At 58.8% G+C, this 21,794-nt stretch overlaps 1 protein-coding gene across 1 annotated transcript; it reads right to left on the bottom strand.

The window, feature by feature from the left end:
* Window positions 1-714: 714 nt before the first annotated feature.
* On the bottom strand, window positions 715-21,328 carry LOC119696253 (mucin-19-like). The gene is made up of 14 exons (XM_038125977.1): window positions 21,309-21,328; window positions 6,289-18,547; window positions 5,609-5,748; window positions 4,285-4,357; window positions 3,835-4,081; window positions 3,009-3,124; window positions 2,733-2,791; window positions 2,505-2,644; window positions 2,291-2,356; window positions 2,050-2,212; window positions 1,294-1,455; window positions 1,013-1,098; window positions 865-923; window positions 715-756 (listed from the first exon to the last, which is right to left on the bottom strand). Exons 1-14 carry the CDS (start codon window positions 21,326-21,328, stop codon window positions 715-717), a joined length of 13,632 nt encoding a protein of 4,543 aa, XP_037981905.1.
* Window positions 21,329-21,794: the final 466 nt, after the last annotated feature.

The raw sequence follows: 21,794 nt of genomic DNA, 5'->3' as shown, positions 1-21,794 counted from the left end.
GGGAGGTCGCAGGTGGGTGTGGGGGTGTCACTCCCCCAAAAATAGCTCCAAAAGGGTGGTCGGGGATGTTTGTCCCCTCCCCGAGCCGTCCCTGGGGTTGTCCCAGTACAAACCAGCAACACCAGAGATCTTTGAGTGACTTCATTGAGAAGGAGAGGGTCCAGCCCCCTTTTTTTTTTGGGTGGGGGGGAGACTCACCCTTGAATTTGGGGAGGGAGGGAGGCGGGGACATGACCTTGGAGATGGGGACGTGACCTTTCAGGTGGGGTCACGACCCAAAAAGTGCTGCTGGAGGTGAGGTCCCCACGCCCTAAAAGTGGGGTCATGACCTAAAAGTGCTGGCAGGAAGAGGATGAGGGATACAGGAGGAGGATGAAGATGGGGGCAGGGGGTCAAGGTGCCCCCCAGGAGAAGGTCCAGGTTGTCCCACAGTGCTGGGGGGGACATCGTTCCATGGGGTTGGGGATGGGGATGGTGGTGGCGATGATGGTGGTGATGATGTTGGTGGCGATTTTGTTGTTGATGATGATGGTGATGGCAATCATGTTGGTCGTGATAATAATGATGATGATGATGATAATGATGGTGATGCAGATGAAGAAGATTTTGATGTTGAGCCTGTTCATGATGATGGTGTTGACATTGATGACATTGATGATGATGATGATGATGATGGTGAGGTTCCGGTGGTGGAAATCACCACCCCACCGCATCTCAGAGCTTCGTGATGAACTTCTGCGGCCGCGGGATTTGGATCTGTTGGGACGTGCCGGAGAAGACCCGGTGGAGAACGGGGTGTCAGGAACATCTGGGGTGTCCCCGCTGCCCTGGCCCCACCACGGCTGGAGGGCGGGGGGAACTCACCGGCGCCGACGTGTCCACAGCCTCGAGGTTGACTGGATGGTCGTCCTCGAGCTGGGGACCTGTGGGACAGCAGGGTTCAGTGGTGATGGGGGGCCCAAACCAACTCTGTGGGGTCACCAGAGACCCCCCCCACTCACTCCACGCCCACCTTGGTTCCGGAAGGTGAAGCTTCCCTGGGGGCTCCACTCCTCGCTGATGTTCTGGTACCAATTCTCCATCATCTTCTGCTCGGCCCTGGTGACGGGTCAGGGGGTGCGGGGGGTCACCATCAGCAGGTCCATCCCTGCCTGGACCCCCCCAGCTCCTCCACACCCCCACAAAGGACCAAGGTCACCCCCCAACACTGAGGACGAGGAACATCTTGGAAACCACCAACCCAACGGGTTCTCCCGCCCCAGGGAGACCCCCCCCAAACCTGTCCCCTTTCACCTGTCAAAGGACCCGGATCTCCGAGCGCGGAAGAGGAAGACGGAGAGGACGATGACCACGACAACCAGGATGGCCACGGCCAAGCCCAGGCCCATGGCCAGTTTGCTGACCCGTGATGCGCAGCGGTCGTCTTGGTACCAGTACAGGTGGGTCTCGTCACAGCTGGTGGGGGGTGGGACAAGGGGGTCAACCCAAAGCTGGGAACCCCACCCCCCAGAAGAAACCCCTGCCACCCCAACCCCATTTCTGCAGCCTCAAGCCCTGCTTGAAACAAGGCTCTGCTCCACCTCGGGGGTTTAACCCTGGAGATGATCGTGGAGATCCGTCAGAAGGTTTGGATCCACGTGGAGGAAGACCCCACCCCAACCTCAAGGATTTTTGACCTCTTGTTCCGCAGAGAAAACCTCGGAGGTGGGCCTGGAGTTACACCAGAAGGGCTGGATCCATGTTGGACCAAGACTCTGCTCCAACTCTGATGATTCCTGACCCATTTCCATGCGGGAAACAGCTTGGAAAGGATTCTGAAGATCCACCAGAAGCTTGGATCCATGTGGACCAAGAATCTGCTGCAACCCTGATGATTCTTGACCCGTTTCCAAGCAGGAAACACCTTGGAATCTGCTGCAACCCTGATGATTCCTGACCCATTTCCAAGCAGGAAACAGCTTGGAAATGACCATGGAGATCCACCTGAAGGGTTGGATCCATGTGGGACAGCTTTGGAGGAGGAGGAGGATGAATTTCCTCCAGCCTTACAAGCACTGAGGACCTCCGCGGGTGATGTGGCATGTCCCACGGTTGCAGTCGATGGTGCTGGCGGTGCCCGGCGTGCAGTTGGACGTGCAGGACAACCCGGAGCTCGTCAGGTTGGGGAAGAAGAATTCCCGGTAGCCCTCGGGCACTTGGCTCCAGCAGTAGGCTGGAGAGGGGACCAGAGGTCACCTGGGGGGGACTCTGGAGACCCCCAAACCCACCTGGGTCCCCCCCTTCCGCTCACCGTCTCCATCGAATTCCAGCGTGGTGCTGTTGATCACCACCTCGGAGGAGTTGAAGCACAGGTCACCTGCAAGAGAGGTCAAACTGGTGGGGGGCACAGCCCCACAGCCCCTCTCTGGGGTGTCTGGGGTGGTTTGGGTGGCTGGGAAGGTGTCCCCCACCCCGTAGATGGCCCTGGCTGTCCCCAGCCCGGCGGTGGGAGGGTGGCAAGGTACCCTTGGTGCAGTTGAATTGCGGTGCCGCCGCCTCGATCTTCTCCTGCACTTTGGCCGTGATGTTCTGGAGTTCCTCCTGGCTCTGGGAGGTCACCCTCAGGGTCACGATGACGACGTGATCCACCTTCACGCTGCCAGGGCTGGACAGAAACACCACCGTCCCGATCCAAACGCCCTTTTCCCATGAAATGACCCCAAAATCCCCGTCCTGGTGACCCCGGCGCTCACCTGAGTCTGTTCACCTTGATGCCCTTGTACCCCTCGATGCTGGAGTAGACCACGCCCATCTGGAAGAGAAGATGTCTCCAGGTGGGATGGTTGGGTCCATTCCCTTCTCATCCTCCTGGATCTCCCTCACTTTGGGTGTTCTCCCCCCAAAATCCATCCCGGCGGACCCGGAGAACACCACGCAAGAACCTGGAGAAGTTCTCGGAGAACTTGGGATGCATCTGGCTGCTCCACCAGGTAGATCCCGACGCCAGGTGGGGTCTCGTGTCCCTTTACCTGCTCGGTGAAGTCCTGGACAAACTTCCTGTAGGTGTCTGAGTTGCTGTTGTTGAGGTCCTCGGTGAATTCCCGGTTGGTGACACGCAGCACCACCTGCACCGTCCCGTTGGTCTCTGGGGATGTCCAGAACCAGCCCGTGAAGGAGGTGGGGCAGAGAGACCTTCCCAGGCAGGTGGGACCCGTAAATCTCCCCCCCAAATCCCCGGAATTTGGGAGTTGTTGTGAAGGAACCAGGGGAAACCTCCTCCACCCATCGGGAGGGACCACCAGTGGCCCCGCGGCTCCGCTGGGTGATCCCAGCAAGGACTGGGCCGCGTGCCATTCCCCAAAATTCCCACCTGGTCCTCCCAGGTGGATCCTAATCCTGCTGATGGTTTGGAGCTGGGCCATCCCCCACGTCCCAAAAATTTCCAGGTGGGAATCTCAGGTGGATCCTGCACCCTGCCTCACCCTCATTGGGCAGGACCTGGTGGAACCACCACCTCCTCCCAAAGTTTTGGGTTCTGAGAGACTCGGATGGTTCTTGACCCATTCCCAAGCAGGAAACACCTTGGACATGACCATGGAGATCCATCACGCGGACCAAGACCCTGCTCCAACCCTGATGATTCCTGACCCCTTTCCAAGCAGGAAACAGCTTGGACATGACCATGGAGATCCACCTGAAGGGTTGGATCCACGTGGGACAGCTTTGGAGGAGGACCTACGGAGGAGGTTCTTTGGGATACGGTCACACCTGGAGAACCCCTCCAGATCTTCCTCACCCCGTCAGATCTTATCCCAGCGTTGGACACACCCCAAAAAAAAAAGACGGAATTCCTACCGGCCTTGGTTTCGATGGTGTCGCTGATGTCATCACACCTGTCCCCAGTGAAGCCGAGGGGACACCGGCAGTGGCCGTTGACCCAGGTGCCGCCGTTGTTGCAGGTGCCTGGAAGGAGAGGGGATGGAGGAGGAACCGGAAGGGACACGGAAATGGGCCAGGGGGGAAGGAGGGGTGGGAAGTACCTGGGGTGGTGGTGGAGTGGGGAGGGGTGGACATGGTGGTGGTGGTGGTGATGGTGGTGGTTCTACGGGTGGTGCTGGTAGTTGTAGGTGTGGTACTGGTGGTGGTCGTATGGTTGGAGGTGGTGGTGGTGGTCCCAAGTGTGGTGGTGTTGGCCCCAGGTGTGGTGGTGTTGGTCCCAGGTGTGGTGTTGGTCCCAGGTGTGGTGTTGGTCCCAGGTGTGGTGTTAGTCCCAGGTGTGGTGGTGTTGGTCCCAGGTGTGGTGTTGGTCCCAGGTGTGGTGGTGGTCCCAGGTGTGGTGGTGTTGGTCCCAGGTGTGATGGTGGTCACAGGTGTGGTGCTGTTGGTCCCAGGTGAGATGATGGTCCCAGGTGTGGTGGTGTTGGTCCCAGGTGTGGTGGTGTTGGTCCCAGGTGTGGTGTTGGTCCCAGGTGTGGTGGTGGTGGTCCCAGGTGTGGTGGTGTTAGTCCCAGGTGTGGTGTTGGTCCCAGGTGTGGTGTTGGCCCCAGGTGTGATGTTGGTCCCAGGTGTGGTGGTGGTCCCAGGTGTGGTGGTGTTGGTCCCAGGTGTGGTGTTGGTCCCAGGTGTGGTGCTGTTGGTCCCAGGTGTGGTGGTGTTGGTCCCAGGTGTGGTGGTGTTGGTCCCAGGTGTGGTGGTGTTGGTCCCAGGTGTGGTGGTGGTCCCAGGTGTGGTGTTGGTCCCAGGTGTGGTGTTTGTCCCAGGTGTGGTGCTGTTGGTCCCAGGTGTGGTGTTGGTCCCAGGTGTGGTGGTGTTGGTCCCAGGTGTGGTGGTGGTCCCAGGTGTGGTGGTGTTGTTCCCAGGTGTGGTGTTAGTCCCAGGTGTGGTGATGTTGGTCCCAGGTGTGGTGATGGTCCCAGGTGTGGTGGTGTTGGTCCCAGGTGTGGTGATGTTGATCCCAGGTGTGGTGGTGTTGGTCCCAGGTGTGGTGTTGGTCCCAGGTGTGGTGTTGGTCCCAGGTGTGGTGGTGTTGGTCCCAGGTGTGGTGGTGTTGGTCCCAGGTGTGGTGTTGGTCCCAGGTGTGGTGGTGTTGGTCCCAGGTGTGGTGGTGTTGGTCCCAGGTGTGGTGTTGGTCCCAGGTGTGGTGTTGGTCCCAGGTGTGGTGGTGTTGGTCCCAGGTGTGGTGGTGTTGGTCCCAGGTGTGGTGATGGTCCCAGGTGTGGTGGTGTTGGTCCCAGGTGTGGTGATGTTGGTCCCAGGTGTGGTGATGGTCCCAGGTGTGGTGGTGTTGATCCCAGGTGTGGTGTTGGTCCCAGGTGTGGTGGTGTTGGCCCCAGGTGTGGTGATGGTCCCAGGTGTGGTGTTGGTCCCAGGTGTGGTGATGTTGATCCCAGGTGTGGTGGTGTTGGTCCCAGGTGTGGTGCTGTTGGTCCCAGGTGTGATGGTGGTCCCAGGTGTGGTGGTGTTGGTCCCAGGTGTGGTGGTGTTAGTCCCAGGTGTGGTGTTGGTCCCAGGTGTGGTGGTTTTGATCCCAGGTGTGGTGGTGTTGATCCCAGGTGTGGTGGTGTTGTTCCCAGGTGTGGTGGTGGTGGTCCCAGGTGTGATGTTGGTCCCAGGTGTGGTGCTGTTGGACCCAGGTGTGGTGTTGGTCCCAGGTGTGGTGGTGTTTGTCCCAGGTGTGGTGGTGTTGGTCCCAGGTGTGGGGGTGTTGGTCCCAGGTGTGGTGGTGGTCCCAGGTGTGGTGGTCCCAGGTGTGGTGGTGTTGTTCCCAGGTGTGGTGGTGTTGGTCCCAGGTGTGGTGTTGGTCCCAGGTGTGGTGCTGTTGGTCCCAGGTGTGGTGGTGTTTGTCCCAGGTGTGGTGGTGTTGATCCCAGGTGTGATGTTGGTCCCAGGTGTGGTGGTGTTGATCCCAGGTGTGGTGTTGGTCCCAGGTGTGATGTTGGTCCCAGGTGTGGTGGTGGTCCCAGGTGTGGTGGTGTTGGTCCCAGGTGTGGTGGTGTTTGTCCCAGGTGTGGTGGTGTTGATCCCAGGTGTGGTGGTGTTGGTCCCAGGTGTGGGGGTGTTGGTCCCAGGTGTGGTGGTGTTGGTCCCAGGTGTGGTGTTGGTCCCAGGTGTGGTGGTGTTGGTCCCAGGTGTGATGTTGGTCCCAGGTGTGGTGTTGGCCCCAGGTGTGGTGGTGTTGGTCCCAGGTGTGGTGCTGTTGGTCCCAGGTGTGGTGGTGTTGTTCCCAGGTGTGGTGGTGTTGTTCCCAGGTGTGGTGCTGTTGGTCCCAGGTGTGGTGGTGTTGGTCCCAGGTGTGGTGGTGTTGGTCACAGGGGCAGTGATGGTGGTCTCAGAGATGATGGTGGTGGTGTCAGGGAATGTGGTGGTGCCAGGGCTGGTAGAAGTGGTCTCCGGATTGGTGGTGGTCTCAGGGAAGGTGGTGGTGGTCTCAGAAGGGGCGATGGGCACAGGACTGGTGGTCCCAAGAAATGTCGTGGTGGTCTCAGGGGTCGTGGTGGTCTCAGGGAACGTTGATGTCTTTGGGCTGGTGTTTGTCCCAGGTGTTGAGGTGGTGGTCCCAGGGAAGGTGGTGGTGGTCTCAGTGAGGGTGATGGTCTCAGGGAGGGAGGCTTCAGGGAATGTCGTGGTGGTCTCAGGGGTCACGGTGGTCTCTGGGATGGTCGTGGTGATCTCAGGGAAGGTGGTGGTGGTCTCAGTGAGGGTGGTGGTCTCAGAACTGGTGGTTTCAGGGAACGTCGTGGTGGTGCCAGAGGTCACAGTGGTCTCTGGGATGGTGGTGGTGGTCTCTGAGGGGGTGGTGGTCTCAGAACTGGTGGTTCCAGGTAATGCCATGGTGGTCTCAGGGGTCATGGCCATCTCTGGGAAGGTGGTGGTGGTCTCAGGGCTGGTGGTCCAAGGGAATGTCATGGTGGTCTCAGGGGTCATGGTGGTCTCAGGGGTGGTGGTGGTCTCAGGGAACGCTGTTGTCTCAGGGCTGGTGTTTGTCCCAGGTGTTGAGGTGGTGGTGCCAGGGAAGGTGGAGCTGGTCTCAGAGAAAGTGGTGGTGATCTCTGGGATTGTGGTGGTCTCTGGGACGGTGGCGGTGGTCTCAGGGCTGGTGGTCCCAGGGAATGCCATGGTGGTCTCAGGGCTGGTGTTGGTCTCAGGGAACGCTGTTGTCTCAGGGCTGGTGTTTGTCCCAGGTGTTCTGGTGGTGGTCTCAGGGAAGGTGGTGGTGGCCCCGGGGTGGGTGGTGGTCTCAGGGAGGGAAGCGGTGATCTCAGGGAGGGGGGTGATCTCAGGATTGGTGGTCTCAGGGGTCGTGGTGGTCTGAGGGAACGCTGTTGTCTCAGGGCTGGTGTTTGTCCCAGGTGTTGAGTTGGTGGTCTCTGGGACTGTGGTAATCTCAAAACTGGTGGTTTCAGGGAATGTCTTGGTGGTTCCAGGGGTCACGGTGGTCTCAGGGAACACTGTTGTCTCAGGGAGGATGGTGGTCTCAGGGATGGTGGTGATGATCTCAAGGAAGGGGGTGGTGGTCTCAGAGGGGGTGGTGGTCTCAGGGCCAGTGGTTTCTGGGAATGTCGTGGTGGTCTCAGGGAACGCTGTTGTCTCAGGGCTGGTGTTTGTCCCAGGTGTTCTGGTGGTGGTCCCAGGGAGGGTGGTGGTCTCAGGGAGGGAAGCAGTGATCTCAGGGAGGGGGGTGATCTCAGGATTGGTGGTCTCAGGGAATGTCGTGGTGGTCTCAGGGGTCGTGGTGGTCTCAGGGAGGGAAGCGGTGGTCCCAGGGAGGGTGGTGGTCTCAGGTTCAGCGGTTTCCGGGGTGGTCGTGGTGGTGGTCCCAGGGGTTGTGGTGGTCTCTGGGATTGTGGTGGTGGTCTCAGGATTGATGGTCTCAGGGGTCGTGGTGGTCTGAGGGAACGCTGTTGTCTCAGGGCTGGTGTTTGTCCCAGATGTTGAGGTGGTGGTCTCTAGGATTGTGGTGGTCTCAGGGCTGGTGGTTTCAGGGAATGTCGTGGTGGTTCCAGGGGTCACGGTGGTCTCTGGGAAGCTGGTGGTCTCAGAGCTGGTGGTCTCCGGGAATGCCATGGTGGTGTCAGGGGTCGTGGTGGTCTCAGGGAATGCTGTTGTCTCGGGGCTGGTGGTTGTCCCAGGTGTTCTGGTTGTGGTCTCAGAGAAGGTGGTGGTGGTCCCAGGGAAGGTGGTGGTGGTCCCAGTGAGGGTGGTGGTCTCAGAACCGGTGGTTTCAGGGAATGTCGTGGTGGTGCCAGGGGTCACAGCGGTCTCTGGGAAGGTGGTGATTGTCCCAGGGAAGGTGGTGGTGGTCTCAGAGGGGGTGGTGGTCTCAGAACTGGTAGTTCCAGGGAATGTCATGGTGGTCTCAGGGGTCGTGGTGGTCTCAGGGAGGGAAGTGGTGGTCTCAGGATCAGCGGTTTCCGGGGTGGTCGTGGTGGTGCCACCAGGGGTTGTGGTGGTCTTAGGGAAGATGGTGGTGATCTCAGGACTGGTGGTCTCAGGGAAAGTCGTGGTGGTCTCAGGGAAAGCTGTTGTCTCAGGATCAGTGTTTGTCCCAGGTGTTGAGGTGGTGGTCTCAGGGTAGGTGGTGGTCCCAGGGATGGTGGGGGTGGTCTCAGGGAGGGTGGTGGACATCTCAAGACTGGTGGCCCCCAGGAAGGTCATGGTGGTCTCAGGGATAGCTGTGGTGGTCTCAGGGGTGTTGGTGGTGGTGTCAGTGGTGGTAGAAATGGTCTCAGCACTGATGGTGGTCCATGCGTCACTGGTGGTCTCAGGAGTGGTGGTCTCAGGGGTGGCCGTGGTGGTGTCGGGGATGGTGGAAATGGTCTCAGGAGTGCTGGTGGCCCATGGGTCACTGGTGGTCTCAGGACTGGTGGTCTCATGGATGGTTCTGGTGGTCTCAGGGATGGCTGTGGTGGGCTCAGGGATGGTGGAAATGGTCCCAAGACTGGTGGTGATCCATTGGTCGCTGGTGGTGGTCCAAGAATCACTGGTGGTCTCAGGACTGGTGGTCTCAGAGGTGGTCATGGAGGTCTCAGGAGTGGTCATGGTGGTGTCAGGGGGGGTGGAAATGATCTCAAGGCTGGTGGTGGCCCATGCACCACTGGTGGTCTCAGGACTGGTGGTCTCATGGATGGTGGTGGTGGTCTCGGGGGTGGTGGTCGAGGTGGTCTCAGGGGTGGTAGAAACAGTCTCAAGACTTGTGGAGGTCCATTGGTCACCGGTGGTCTCTGAGATGGCCGTGGTGGTCTCAGAGGAGGTGAAAATGCTCTCAGGGATGGTGGGGGTGGACTCAGGGGTGGTGGAAATGGTCTCAGCACTGGTGGTGGTCCATTGGTCACTGGTGGAGTCTAGACTGGTGGTCTCAGGGACGGTGGTGGTCTCAGGGGTGGTAGAAACAGTCTCAAGACTGGTGGAAGACCATTGGTCACTGGTGGTCTCAGGGATGGTCATGGTGGTGCCAGGGATGGTGGCCATGGTGTCAGAGGTGGTAGAAATGGTCTCAGGGCTGGTGGTGGTCCATGTGTCACTGGTGGTCTCAGGACTGATGGTCTCAGAGATGGTTGTGGTGGTGTCAGGGATGGTGGTAGAAATGATCTCCAGACTGGTCATTGTCCATGCGTCACTGGTGGTCTCAGGAGTGGTGGTCTCAGGGGTGGCCGTGGTGGTGTCGGAGATGGTGGAAATGGTCTCAGGAGTGCTGGTGGCCCATGGGTCACTAGTGGTCTCAGGACTGGTGGTCTCAGAGATGGTTCTGGTGGTCTCAGGGGTGGTTGTGGTGGTCTCAGGAATGGTGGAAATGGTTTCAAGGCTGGTGGTGGCCCATGCGTCACTGGTGGTCTCAGGACTGGTGGTCTCAGGGAGGGCCGTGGTGGTCTCAGGGGTGGTGGAAATGGTTTCTAGACTGGTGGAGGTCCATTGGTCACTGGTGGTGGCCCATGCGTCACTGGTGGTCTCAGGATTGGTGGTCTCAGGGATGGATGTGGTGGTCTCAGGGGTGGTAGAAACAGTCTCAAGACTCGTGGAGGTCCATTGGTCACTGGTGGTCTCAGGGAGGGCCGTGGTGGTCTCAGAGGAGGTGAAAATGCTCTCAGGGATGGTGGGAGTGGTCTCAGGGGTGGTGGAAATGGTCTCAGGACTAGCGGTGATCCATTGGTCATTGGTGGTGGTCCAAGAATCACTGGTGGTCTCAGGACTGGTGGACTCAGAGATGGCCGTGTTGATCTCAGGGATGGTGGAAACAGCCTCAAGACTGGTGGAAGTCCATGGGTCACTGGTGGCCAGAGGACCGGTGGTCTCAGGGGTGGTCGTGGTGGTCTCAGGGGTGGTCATGGTGGTGTCAGGGGGGGTGGAAATGATCTCAAGGCTGGTGGTGGACCATGCATCACTGGTGGTCTCAGGGGTGGTAGAAACAGTCTCAAGACTGGTGGAGGTCCATTGGTCACCGGTGGTCTCAGAGATGGCCATGGTGGTCTCAGAGGAGGTGAAAATGCTCTCAAGGGTGGTTGTGGTGGTCTCAGGGGTGGTGGAAATGGTCTCAGGACTCGTGGAAGTCCATGGGTCACTGGTGGTCTCAGGACTGGTGGACTCAGAGATGGCCGTGTTGATCTCAGGGATGGTGGAAACAGCCTCAAGACTGGTGGAAGTCCATGGGTCACTGGTGGTCTCAGGATTGGTGGTCTCAGGGATGGATGTGGTGGTCTCAGGGGTGGTAGAAACAGTCTCAAGACTGGTGGAGGTCCATTGGTCACTGGTGGTCTCAGGGAGGGCCGTGGTGGTCTCAGAGAGGGTGAAAATGCTCTCAGGGATGGTTGGAGTGGTCTCAGGGGTGGTGGAAATGGTCTCAGGACTGGTGGTGATCCATTGGTCGCTGGTGGTGGCCCATGCGTCACTGGTGGTCTCGGGATTGGTGGTCTCAGAGATAGTTGTGGTGGTCTCAGGGGTGGTAGAAACAGTCTCAAGACTGGTGGAGGTCCATTGGTCACTGGTGGTCTCAGGGAGGGCCGCGGTGGTCTCAGAGGAGGTGAAAATGCTCTCAGGGATGGTGGTGGTCAATAGGTCACTGGTGGTCTCAGGGATGGTCATGGTGGTGCCAGGGGTGGTGGTGGTGGTCTCAGGGCTGGTGGAAATGGTCCCAAGACTGGTGGTGATCCAAGAATCACTGGTGGTCTCAGGACTGGTGGTCTCAGAGTTGGTTGTGGCGGTCTCAGGGATGGTGGAAGTGGTCCCAAGACTGGTGGTGATCCATTGGTCGCTGGTGGTGGTCCAAGAATCACTGGTGGCCAGAGGACTGGTGGTCTGAGGGGTGGTCATGGAGGTCTCAGGGATGGTCATGGTGGTGTCAGGGGGGGTGGAAATGATCTCAAGGCTGGTGGTGGCCCATGCATCACTGGTGGTCTCAGGGATGGCTGTGGTGGTCTCAGGGGTGGTGGAAATGGTTTCTAGACTGGTGGAGGTCCATTGGTCACTGGTGGTCTCAGAGATGGCCATGGTGTTCTCAGAGGAGGTGAAAATGCTCTCAAGGGTGGTCGTGGTGGTCTCAGGGATGGTGGAAATGGTCTCAGGATTGGTGGAGATCCATTGGTCATTGGTGGTGGTCCAAGAATCACTGGTGGTCTCAGGACTGGTGGACTCAGAGATGGCCGTGGTGGTCTCAGGGATGGTGGTAGTGGACTCAGCGCTGGTGGAGATCCATTGGTCGCTGGTGGTGGCCCTTGCGTCACTGGTGGTCTCAGTACCGGTGGTCTCAGGGGTGGTAGAAACAGTCTCAAGACTCGTGGAGGTCCATTGGTCACTGGTGGGCCCAGAGCTGGCCGTGGTGGTCTCAGAGGAGGTGAAAATGCTCTCAGGGATGGTGGTGGTCAATAGGTCACTGGTGGTCTCAGAGATGGTCATGGTGGTGCCAGGGATGGTGGTGGTGGTCTCAGGACCAGTAGAAATGGTCTCAAGGCTGGAGGTGATCCAGGGGTCTCTGGTGGTCTCAGGACTGGTGGTCTCAGAGATGGTTGTGGTGGTCTCAGGGATGGTCGTGGTGGTCTCAGGATTGGTGGTCTCAGGGACGGTGGTGGTGTCAGGGGTGGTAGAAACAGTGTCAAGAGTGGTGGAAGCCCATGGGTCACTGGTGGTCTCAGGGATTGTCATGGTGGTGCCAGGGATGGTGGTGGCGGTCTCAGGGCTGGTGGAAATGGTCCCAAGACTGGTGGTGATCCATTGGTCGCTGGTGGTGATCCAAGAATCACTGGTGGCCAGAGGACTGGTGGTCTCAGGGGTGGTCATGGAGGTCTCAGGGATGGTCATGGTGGTGTCAGGGGGGGTGGAAATGATCTCAAGGCTGGTGGTGGCCCATGCATCACTGGTGGTCTCAGGGATGGCTGTGGTGGTCTCAGGGGTGGTGGAAATGGTTTCTAGACTGGTGGAGGTCCATTGGTCACTGGTGGTCTCAGAGATGGCCATGGCCTCAGAGGAGGTGAAAATGCTCTCAGGGGTGGTGGTGGTGGTCTCAGGGATGGTGGAAATGGTCTCAGGACTGGTGGTGATCCATTGGTCATTGGTGGTGGTCCAAGAATCACTGGTGGTCTCAGGACTGGTGGACACAGAGATGGCCGTGGTGATCTCAGGGATGGTGGAAACAGCCTCAAGACTGGTGGAAGTCCATGGGTCACTGGTGGCCAGAGGACCGGTGGTCTCAGGGGTGGTCGTGGTGGTGTCAGGGGGGGTGGAAATGATCTCAAGGCTGGTGGTGGCCCATGCATCACTGGTGGTCTCAGGGGTGGTAGAAACAGTCTCAAGACTGGTGGAGGTCCATTGGTCACCGGTGGTCTCAGAGATGGCCATGGTGGTCTCAGAGGAGGTGAAAATGCTCTCAAGGGTGGTTGTGGTGGTCTCAGGGATGGTGGAAATGGTCTCAGGAATGGTGGAAGTCCATGGGTCACTGGTGGTCTCAGGATTGGTGGTCTCAGGGACGGATGTGGTGGTCTCAGGGGTGGTAGAAACAGTCTCAAGACTGGTGGAAGTCCATTGGTCACTGGTGGTCTCAGGATTGGTGGTCTCAGGGATGGATGTGGTGGTCTCAGGGGTGGTAGAAACAGTCTCAAGACTGGTGGAGGTCCATTGGTCACTGGTGGTCTCAGGGAGGGCCGTGGTGGTCTCAGAGAGGGTGAAAATGCTCTCAGGGATGGTGGGAGTGGTCTCAGGGGTGGTGGAAATGGTCTCAGGACTGGTGGTGATCCATTGGTCGCTGGTGGTGGCCCATGCGTCACTGGTGGTCTCGGGATTGGTGGTCTCAGAGATAGTTGTGGTGGTCTCAGGGGTGGTAGAAACAGTCTCAAGAGTGGTGGAGGTCCATTGGTCACTGGTGGTCCCAGAGATGGCCGTGGTGGTCTCAGAGGAGGTGAAAATGCTCTCAGGGATGGTGGTGGTCAATAGGTCACTGGTGGTCTCAGAGATGGTCATGGTGGTGCCAGGGATGGTGGTGGTGGTCTCAGGGCTGGTGGAAATGGTCCCAAGACTGGTGGTGATCCAAGAATCACTGGTGGTCTCAGGACTGGTGGTCTCAGAGATGGTTGTGGCGGTCTCAGGGATGGTGGAAGTGGTCCCAAGACTGGTGGTGATCCATTGGTCGCTGGTGGTGGTCCAAGAATCACTGGTGGCCAGAGGACTGGTGGTCTGAGGGGTGGTCATGGAGGTCTCAGGGATGGTCATGGTGGTGTCAGGGGGGGTGGAAATGATCTCAAGGCTGGTGGTGGCCCATGCATCACTGGTGGTCTCAGGGATGGCTGTGGTGGTCTCAGGGGTGGTGGAAATGGTTTCTAGACTGGTGGAGGTCCATTGGTCACCGGTGGTCTCAGAGATGGCCGTGGTGTTCTCAGAGGAGGTGAAAATGCTCTCAAGGGTGGTGGTGGTGGTCTCAGGGATGGTGGAAATGGTTTCAGGACTGGTGGAGATCCATTGGTCGCTGGTGGTGGCCCATGCGTCACTGGTGGTCTGTTGAGTGATGGTCTCAGGGAAGGTTGTCCATTGGTCATTGGTGGTCTCAGGAGTGGTGGTCCCAGAGATGGTTGTGGTGGTCTCAGGGATGGTGGAAATGGTCTCAAGACTGCTGGTGTCCCATGGGTCACTGGTGGCCTCCAGACCGGTGGTCTCAGGGATGGTGGTGGTGGTCTCAGGACTGGTGGAAATCCATTGGTCGCTGGTCATTGTCCATGTGTTACTGGTGGTCTCAGGACTGGTGATCTCAGGGGGGGCCGTGGTGGTGTCAGGGATGGTGGAAATGGTCTCAGCACTGGTGGTGGTCCATTGGTCACTGGTGGACTCTAGACTGGTGGTCTCAGGGGTGGTAGAAACAGTCTCAAGACTGGTGGAAGTCCATGGGTCACTGGTGGTCTCAGGGATGGTCATGGTGGTGCCAGAGATGGTCGTGGCGATCTCAGGGCTGGTGGAAATGGTCCCAAGACTGGTGGTGATCCATTGGTCACTGGTGGTGGACAATGCGTCACTGGTGGTCTGAGGACTGGTGGTCTCAGGGATGGCCGTGGTGGTGTCAGTGGTGGTAGAAATGGTCTCAGGGCTGGTGGTGGTCCATGAGTCACTGGTGATCTCAGGACCAGTGGTCTCTGGGATGGTGGTGGTGGTGTCAGGGGTCTTAGAAACTGTCTCAAGGCTGGTGGTGGTCCATGGGTTACTGTTGGTCTCTGCACTGGTGGTCTCAAGGATGGTCGTGGTGGTCTCAGGGGTGGTGGAAATGGTTTCAAGGCTGGTGGAAGTCCATGGGTCACCGGTGGTCTCAGGAATGGTTGCGGTGGTGTCTGGGGTGGTGGAAATGGTCTCAGGAATGGTGGTGGTCTGTTGGTCACTGGTGGTGGCCAATGAGTCCCTGGGGGTCTCAGGCATGGTGGTGGTGATCTCAGGGGTGGTAGAAATGGTTTCAAGACTGGTGGAAGTCCATGCGTCACTGGTAGGCTCTGGACTGTTGGTCTCAGGGGTGGTTCTGGTGGTCTCAGGCATGGTGGTGGTCTCAGTGGGGCTGGAGATTGTCTCAAGACTGCTGGTGATCCATTGGTCAGTGGTGGAGTCTAGACTGGTGGTCTCAGGGATGGTGGTGGTGGCAGAAATGGTTTTAGGGTTGGTGGTGGTCCATGGGGCACTGGTGGCCTCAGGGATGGTGGTGAAGATCTCAGGGGAGGTGGTGGTGATGTCAGGGGTGGCGGAAATGGTCTCAAGACTGGTGGAGGTCCATGTGTCACTGGGGGTGGTCCATGTGTCACTGGGGGTGGTCCATGGGGCACTGGTGGTCTCAGGAATGGCCATGGTGGTCTCAGGGATGGTGGTGGTGGTGGTGTCAGGGGTGGTGGAAATGGTCTCCAGACTCGTGGTGATCCATTGGTCACTGGTGGTCTCAGGGGTGGCCGTGGTGGTGTCGGCGATGGTGGAAATGGTCTCAGGAGTGCTGGTGTCCCATGGGTCACTGGTGGCCCCCACACTGGTGGTCTCAGGGATGGTGGTCTCAGCGGTGTTGCTGCTGGTGTCAGGGATGGTGGAAATGGTCTCAGGGTTGGTGGTGGCCCATGCATCACTGGTGGTCTCAGGGCTGGTGGAAACGGTCTCAAGACTGGTGGAAATCCATTGGTCACTGGTGGTGGTCCATTGGTCAGTAGTGGCGGTCCATGGGTCACTGTTGGTCTCTGGACTGGTGGTCTCAGGGATGGTCATGGAGGTCTCAGGGTTGGTTGTGGTGGTCTCCAGAATGGTCGTGGTGGTCTCAGGGGTGGTGGTGAAGATCTCAGGGGAGGTGGTGGTGGTCTCAGGGGTGGTAGAAATGGTCTCAAGACTGGTGGAGGTCCATGTGTTACTGTGGGAGGTCCATGGGGCACTGGGGGAGGTCCATGGGGCACTGGGGGTGGTCCATGGGTCACTGGTGGTGGTCCATGTGTCACTGGGGGTGGTCCATGGGGCACTGGGGGTGGTCCATGGGTCACTGGTGGTCTCAGAGTTGGCCGTGGTGGTCTCAGGGGTGGTGGAAATGGTCTCAGGGATGGTGGTGGTCCATGTGTCACTGGTGGTCTCAGGACCGGTGGTCTCTGGAATGGTCATGGAGGTCTCAGCGGGGGTGGAAATGGTCTCATGAGTGCTGGACATCCATTGGTCACTGGTGGTGTCTGGACTGGTGGTCTCAGAGATGGCCGTGGTGGTCTCAGGGGTGGTAGAAATGGTCTCAAGGCTGGTGGAAGTCCATTGGTCACTGGTGGTCTCGGGGCTGGAGGTGTCAGGAATGGTCGTGGTGGTCTCAGGGATGGTGGTGGAAATGGTCTCAGCACTGTTGGTGGTCCATGGGTCACTGGTGGTTTCAGAGGTGGTTGTGGTGGTGTCGGCGATGGTGGAAATGGTCTCAGGACTGGTGGTGTCCCATGGGTCACTGGTGGCCCGCACACCGGTGGTCTCCGGGATGGTGGTCTCAGCGGTGTTGCTGCTGGTGTCAGGGGTGGTGGAAATGGTCTCAGGGGTGCTGGTGGTGGCCCATGCATCACTGGTGGTCTCAGGGCTGGTGGAAACGGTCTCAAGACTGGTGGAAATCCATTGGTCACTGGTGGTGGTCCATTGGTCAGTGGTGGCAGTCCGTGGGTCACTGTTGGTCTCTGGACTGGTGGTCTCAGGGATGGTCATGGAAGTCTCAGGGTTGGTTGTGGTGGTCTCCAGAATGGTCGTGGTGGTCTCAGGGATGGTGGTGAAGATCTCAGGGGAGGTGGTGGTGGTCTCAGGGGTGGTAGAAATGGTCTCAATACTGGTGGAGGTCCATGTGTCACTGTGGGAGGTCCATGTGTCACTGGGGGAGGTCCATGTGTCACTGGGGGAGGTCCATGGGGCACTGGGGGTGGTCCATGTGTCACTGGGGGTGGTCCATGGCGCACTGGTGGTCTCAGAGTTGGCCGTGGTGGTCTCAGGGGTGGTGGAAATGGTCTCAGGGATGGTGGTGGTCCATGCGTCACTGGTGGTCTCAGGACCAGTGGTCTCTGGAATGGTCATGGAGGTCTCAGCGGGGGTGGAAATGGTCTCATGAGTGCTGGACATCCATTGGTCACTGGTGGTGTCTGGACTGGTGGTCTCAGAGATGGCCGTGGTGGTCTCAGGGGTGGTAGAAATGGTCTCAAGGCTGGTGGAAGCCCATTGGTCACTGGTGGTCTCGGGGCTGGAGGTGTCAGGAATGGTCGTGGTGGTCTCAGGGATGGTGGTGGAAATGGTCTCAGCACTGTTGGTGGTCCATGGGTCACTGGTGGTCTCAGGGGTGGCCGTGGTGGTGTCGGCGATGGTGGAAATGGTCTCAGGACTGGTGGTGTCCCATGGGTCACTGGTGGCCCCCACACTGGTGGTCTCCGGGATGGTCATGGAGGTCTCAGGGATGGTGGCCATGGTGTCGGGGGTGGTGGAAATGGTCTCAGGGTTGGTGGAGGTCCATTGGTCACTGGTGGTCTCAGGACTGGAGGTGTCAGGAATGGTCGTGGTGGTCTCAGTCGGGGTAGAAATGGTCTCAGCACTGCTGGAAGTCCATTGGTCACTGGTGGTCCCAGGTTTGGTGGTCCCAGGGCTGGTGGTCCCAGGGCTGGTGGTCTCAGGGGTGGCCGTGGTGGTGTCGGCGATGGTGGAAATGGTCTCAGGTCTGGTGGTGATCCATTGGTCACTGGTGGTGGTCCATGGGTCACTGGTGGCCCCCACACTGGTGGTCTCAGAGATGGTGGTGGAGGTCTCAGAGATGGTGGTGCTGGTGTCAGGGGTGCTTCTGGTGGTCTCAGGGATGTTAGAAACCCTCTCAAGAGTGGTGGCGGTCCATGGGTCACTGGTGGGATCAGGGATGGCAGTGGTGGTCTCAGAGGTGGTCTCAGGAAGGGTGGTGGTCAGTAGGTCACTGGTGGTCTCAGGACTGGTGGTCTCAGAGATGCTCGTGGAGGTGTCGGGGCTGGTGGAAAGGGTCTCAAGGGTGGTGGCCACCCATGGTTCACTGGTCGCCTCATGAATGGTGGTCTCAGGGATGGTCGTGGTGGTGCCGGGTGTGGTAGAAAAGGTCTCAGGACTGCTGGTGGTCCGTGGGTCACTGGTGGCCTCAGGACTGGTGTTCCCAGGGCTGGTGGTCCCAGGTTTGATGTTCCTAGGGCTGGTGGTCCCGGGGCTGGTGTTCCCAGGGCTGGTGGTCCCAGGTTTGATGTTCCCAGGGCTGGTGGTCCCGGGGCTGGTGTTCCCAGAGCTGGTGGTCCCAGGTTTGGTGTTCTCAGGGCTGGTGTTCCCAGGTTTGGTGTTCCCAGGTTTGGTGTTCCCAGGTTTGGTGGTCCCAGGGCTGGTGGTCCCAGGGTTGGTGTTCCCAGGGCTGGTGGTCCCGGGGCTGGTGTTCCCAGGGCTGCTGTTCCCAGGTTTGGTGTTCCCAGGGCTGGTGTTCCCAGGTTTGGTGTTCCCAGGTTTGGTGGTCCCAGGGCTGGTGTTCCCAGGTTTGGTGTTCCCAGGGCTGGTGGTCCCAGGTTTGGTGTTCCCAGGTTTGGTGTTCCCAGAGCTGGTGTTCCCAGGTTTGGTGTTCCCAGGTTTGGTGGTCCCAGGGCTGGTGGTCCCAGGGTTGGTGTTCCCAGGGCTGCTGTTCCCAGGTTTGGTGTTCCCAGGGCTGCTGTTCCCAGGTTTGGTGTTCCCAGAGCTGGTGTTCCCAGGGCTGGTGGTCCCAGGGTTGGTGTTCCCAGGGCTGGTGGTCCCGGGGCTGGTGTTCCCAGGGCTGCTGTTCCCAGGTTTGGTGGTCCCAGGGCTGGTGTTCCCAGGTTTGGTGTTCCCAGGGGTGATGTTCTCAGGGCTGGTGGTCCCAGGTTTGGTGGTCCCAGGGCTGGTGGTCCCAGGGCTGGTCCTGGTTCCAGGTGTCCTGGTTGTCCCGGAGGGTTCAGCAGCGCCGGTTTCTGCGGAGAGAGAGGAAGATCCCAATCCAAGGTGGCTTTGGCGCGTCCTGGACTCGCTGTTCCCGTTGCCCAGGTGTTCATTTGGAGCCCCCTCGATACCTGTGGAATGGTTTGGATCCATCCCCGCCCACCTGGAGCAGGCGGGACCTTCTGGAACGTTCTGGAACGTTCCCTCCGAGCCACAACTCGATTTTGGGAACATCCATCTCCTCCCCCTCACCCCAAGGGTGACGAGCCCCCGGTTGTCCCCTTGCTGCCACCCCTGGATCTCCTCCAGGTGCCGTTATCGGCCGCAGGTGCCGTTATCGATTTCAGGTGACCCGTTATCAATTCCAGCTACCCCTTATCAGCCCCGGCTTCCTCTTATCAGCCCCGGGTGATCTCTTATCTCTCCCCTTATCATCTTTGCTTTCGTTTTTCGTTTCTCGCTGCTCCTTCCCCGTGTCCTCCTCACCCGGCACCTGTCCAGGTGAGCACCAGTCCAGGTGAGCCAGCCCAGCTCAGCTCCTTGGTCACCCTCGGAGCCGTGGGGACACTTTGCCCTCACCTGAGGGTGGCCCCAAATCGAGTTTTTTCCTCATTAAAACGAGGAATTTTCCTCATTTAAAACGAGAATTTTCCTCATTAAAACGAGGAATTTTCCTCATTAAAACACGGAATTTTCCTCATTTAAAACGAGAATTTTCCTCATAAAAACGCGGAATTTTCCTCATTAAAATCCCCTTCTGGGAAACTTCACGGCTCCGTTAAGAAAAACCCGAACGGACAAAAATAACTCGTTAAAAAAACCAAAAAAAACGCTTTAAAAGCCCCCAAAAATCTGAATTTTCCCAGCGTGGTGGCTCTTCCTTGAGGCTCTCCAGCTGCGGCCGCTTTGATGAAGCCGCTCTGGTGCAATTAACGCGGCTCCTTAACGAAGTTTCCCGGCATCAACGCTCCCCAGCCGCTGGGACTGGCGGGGGGTGAGGAGGAGGAGGAGGAGGAGGAGGAGGAGGAGGAGGAAGGGGGGGGTGAGGAACCGGGAAGAGCCGGGGTGGAATGGGGGGAGGGGGCTCTGAAATGGAGCTCTGGGAGCGGCACCAGGTAAGGAGGGGGGGCAGGTGGGGAGTGGCACCTGAGCCACCCCTGAGGGTCCTGACCCATCCCCAGAGACCCCCGACCCATTCCATGGACCCCTGGCCCATTCTCATGGACCCCTGACCCATCCCCAGAGACCCCTGGCCCATTCCATGGACCCCTGACCCATCTCCAGAGACCCCTGATCCATTCCCAGAGACCCCTGGCCCATTCCATGGACCCCTGACCCATCTCCAGAGACCCCTGATCCATTCCCAGAGACCCCTGGCCCATTCCATGGACCCCTGACCCATTTCCATGGACCCCTGACCCATTCCCATAAACCCCTGACCCATTCCAAGGACCCCTGACCCATTTCCATGGACCCCTGGACCATTCCATTGACCCCCAACTCATTCCCAGAGACCCCTGACCCATTCCTATGGACTCCCAACTCATTCCCAGAGACCCCTGACCCATTCCATGGACTCCATATCCATTCCATGGACCCCTGACCCATCCCCAGAGACCCCTGACCCATTCCATGGACCCCATATCCATTCCATGGACCTCCAACTCATTCCCAGAGACCCCTGACCCATTTCCATGGACCCCTGACCCATTCCCAGAGACGTCTGACCCATTCCCATGGAGCCCTGACCCATCCCCAGAGACCCCTGACCCATTCCATGGACCCCTGGACCATTCCATTGACCCCCAACTCATTCCCAGAGACCCCTGACCCATTCCTATGGACTCCCAACTCATTCCCAGAGACCCCTGACCCATTTCCATGGACTCTGATGCATTCCCAGACACCCCTGACCCACTTCCTACGGACTCTGATGCATTCCTGTGGACCCCTGACCCATTCCTGTGGACCCCTGACCCATTTCCATGGACCTCTGACCCATTTCTGCAGACCTCTGACCCATTCCCAGAGACCCCCGACCCTTTCCATGGACCCCAAACCCATTCCCATGGACCCCTGACCCATTTCCATAGACCCCAAACCCATTCTCAGTGACCCTTGGCTCATTTCCATGGAATCTGACCCATTTCCAAGGACCCCTGACCCATTTCCATAAACCCCTCAATGGGATGAGTCCCTGGAGAGGGAGATTTCATCCAAGGAATGGAGGAGATGGGGGTGAACCCACCCTTCCACAGGGGATCCCCACGGAAAATCCCGAGAGGAGACAGCATCACCTCCCATCCCGCCTTTTTTTCCCCCGGAAAAAAAAAAAATCCAAGGAAAAATCCCTTTCCCGACCCAACTCACCCGTTCTTCCTTCAGGGATGAAGAGGAGGAGGAGGAAAAAGTGGAGATGAAAGATGGAAGCTTTCATTTTCTTCCCCCCTCACGGCTCCTCCACCGGCACCATGCCAGAGCCGGGACGCGCTCGGAGCCGCGGGAAGAAGCGTCGGGAGAGGAACCTTTGACCCCGGAGCTGGGAAGGGACCAAACCTCCCACCCACCGTGGGTGACGCAGCTGTGGGGTGGCCAAAGCTCCTCCAGGACCTCTGCTGGACATCAGGAACCCCCTGGGGAACCCCCTGGACCATCTCTGGGTCATGGTTGGGTCATGGTTGGGTCATGTTGGGTCACGGTTGGGTCATGTTGGGTCATCGTCGGTCACCACGGGGTGTCAACACCCAAACCCCATCCCAAAACAAGACTCAGGTGGCCAAGACCAACATCCCGAACTCTTCCAAAATCCCCATGAGGGAAATCGGGAACCCCCCCGGAGACCCCCCCCCCAGCTCTCAGGACCAACCCCAAACTCTTTGGCCGCCCTTTTCTTGCACGTCCAGCCGCTCCCGCGCAGCTGGCGGGCGGGGACGGCGCTT

Source organism: Motacilla alba, unplaced genomic scaffold (genome assembly GCF_015832195.1).
Source record: "Motacilla alba alba isolate MOTALB_02 unplaced genomic scaffold, Motacilla_alba_V1.0_pri HiC_scaffold_28, whole genome shotgun sequence".
Lineage (NCBI taxonomy): Eukaryota > Metazoa > Chordata > Aves > Passeriformes > Motacillidae > Motacilla > Motacilla alba.
Note: the sequence above shows the minus strand (reverse complement) of the source record. Positions and strands in the feature narration are given on the sequence as shown.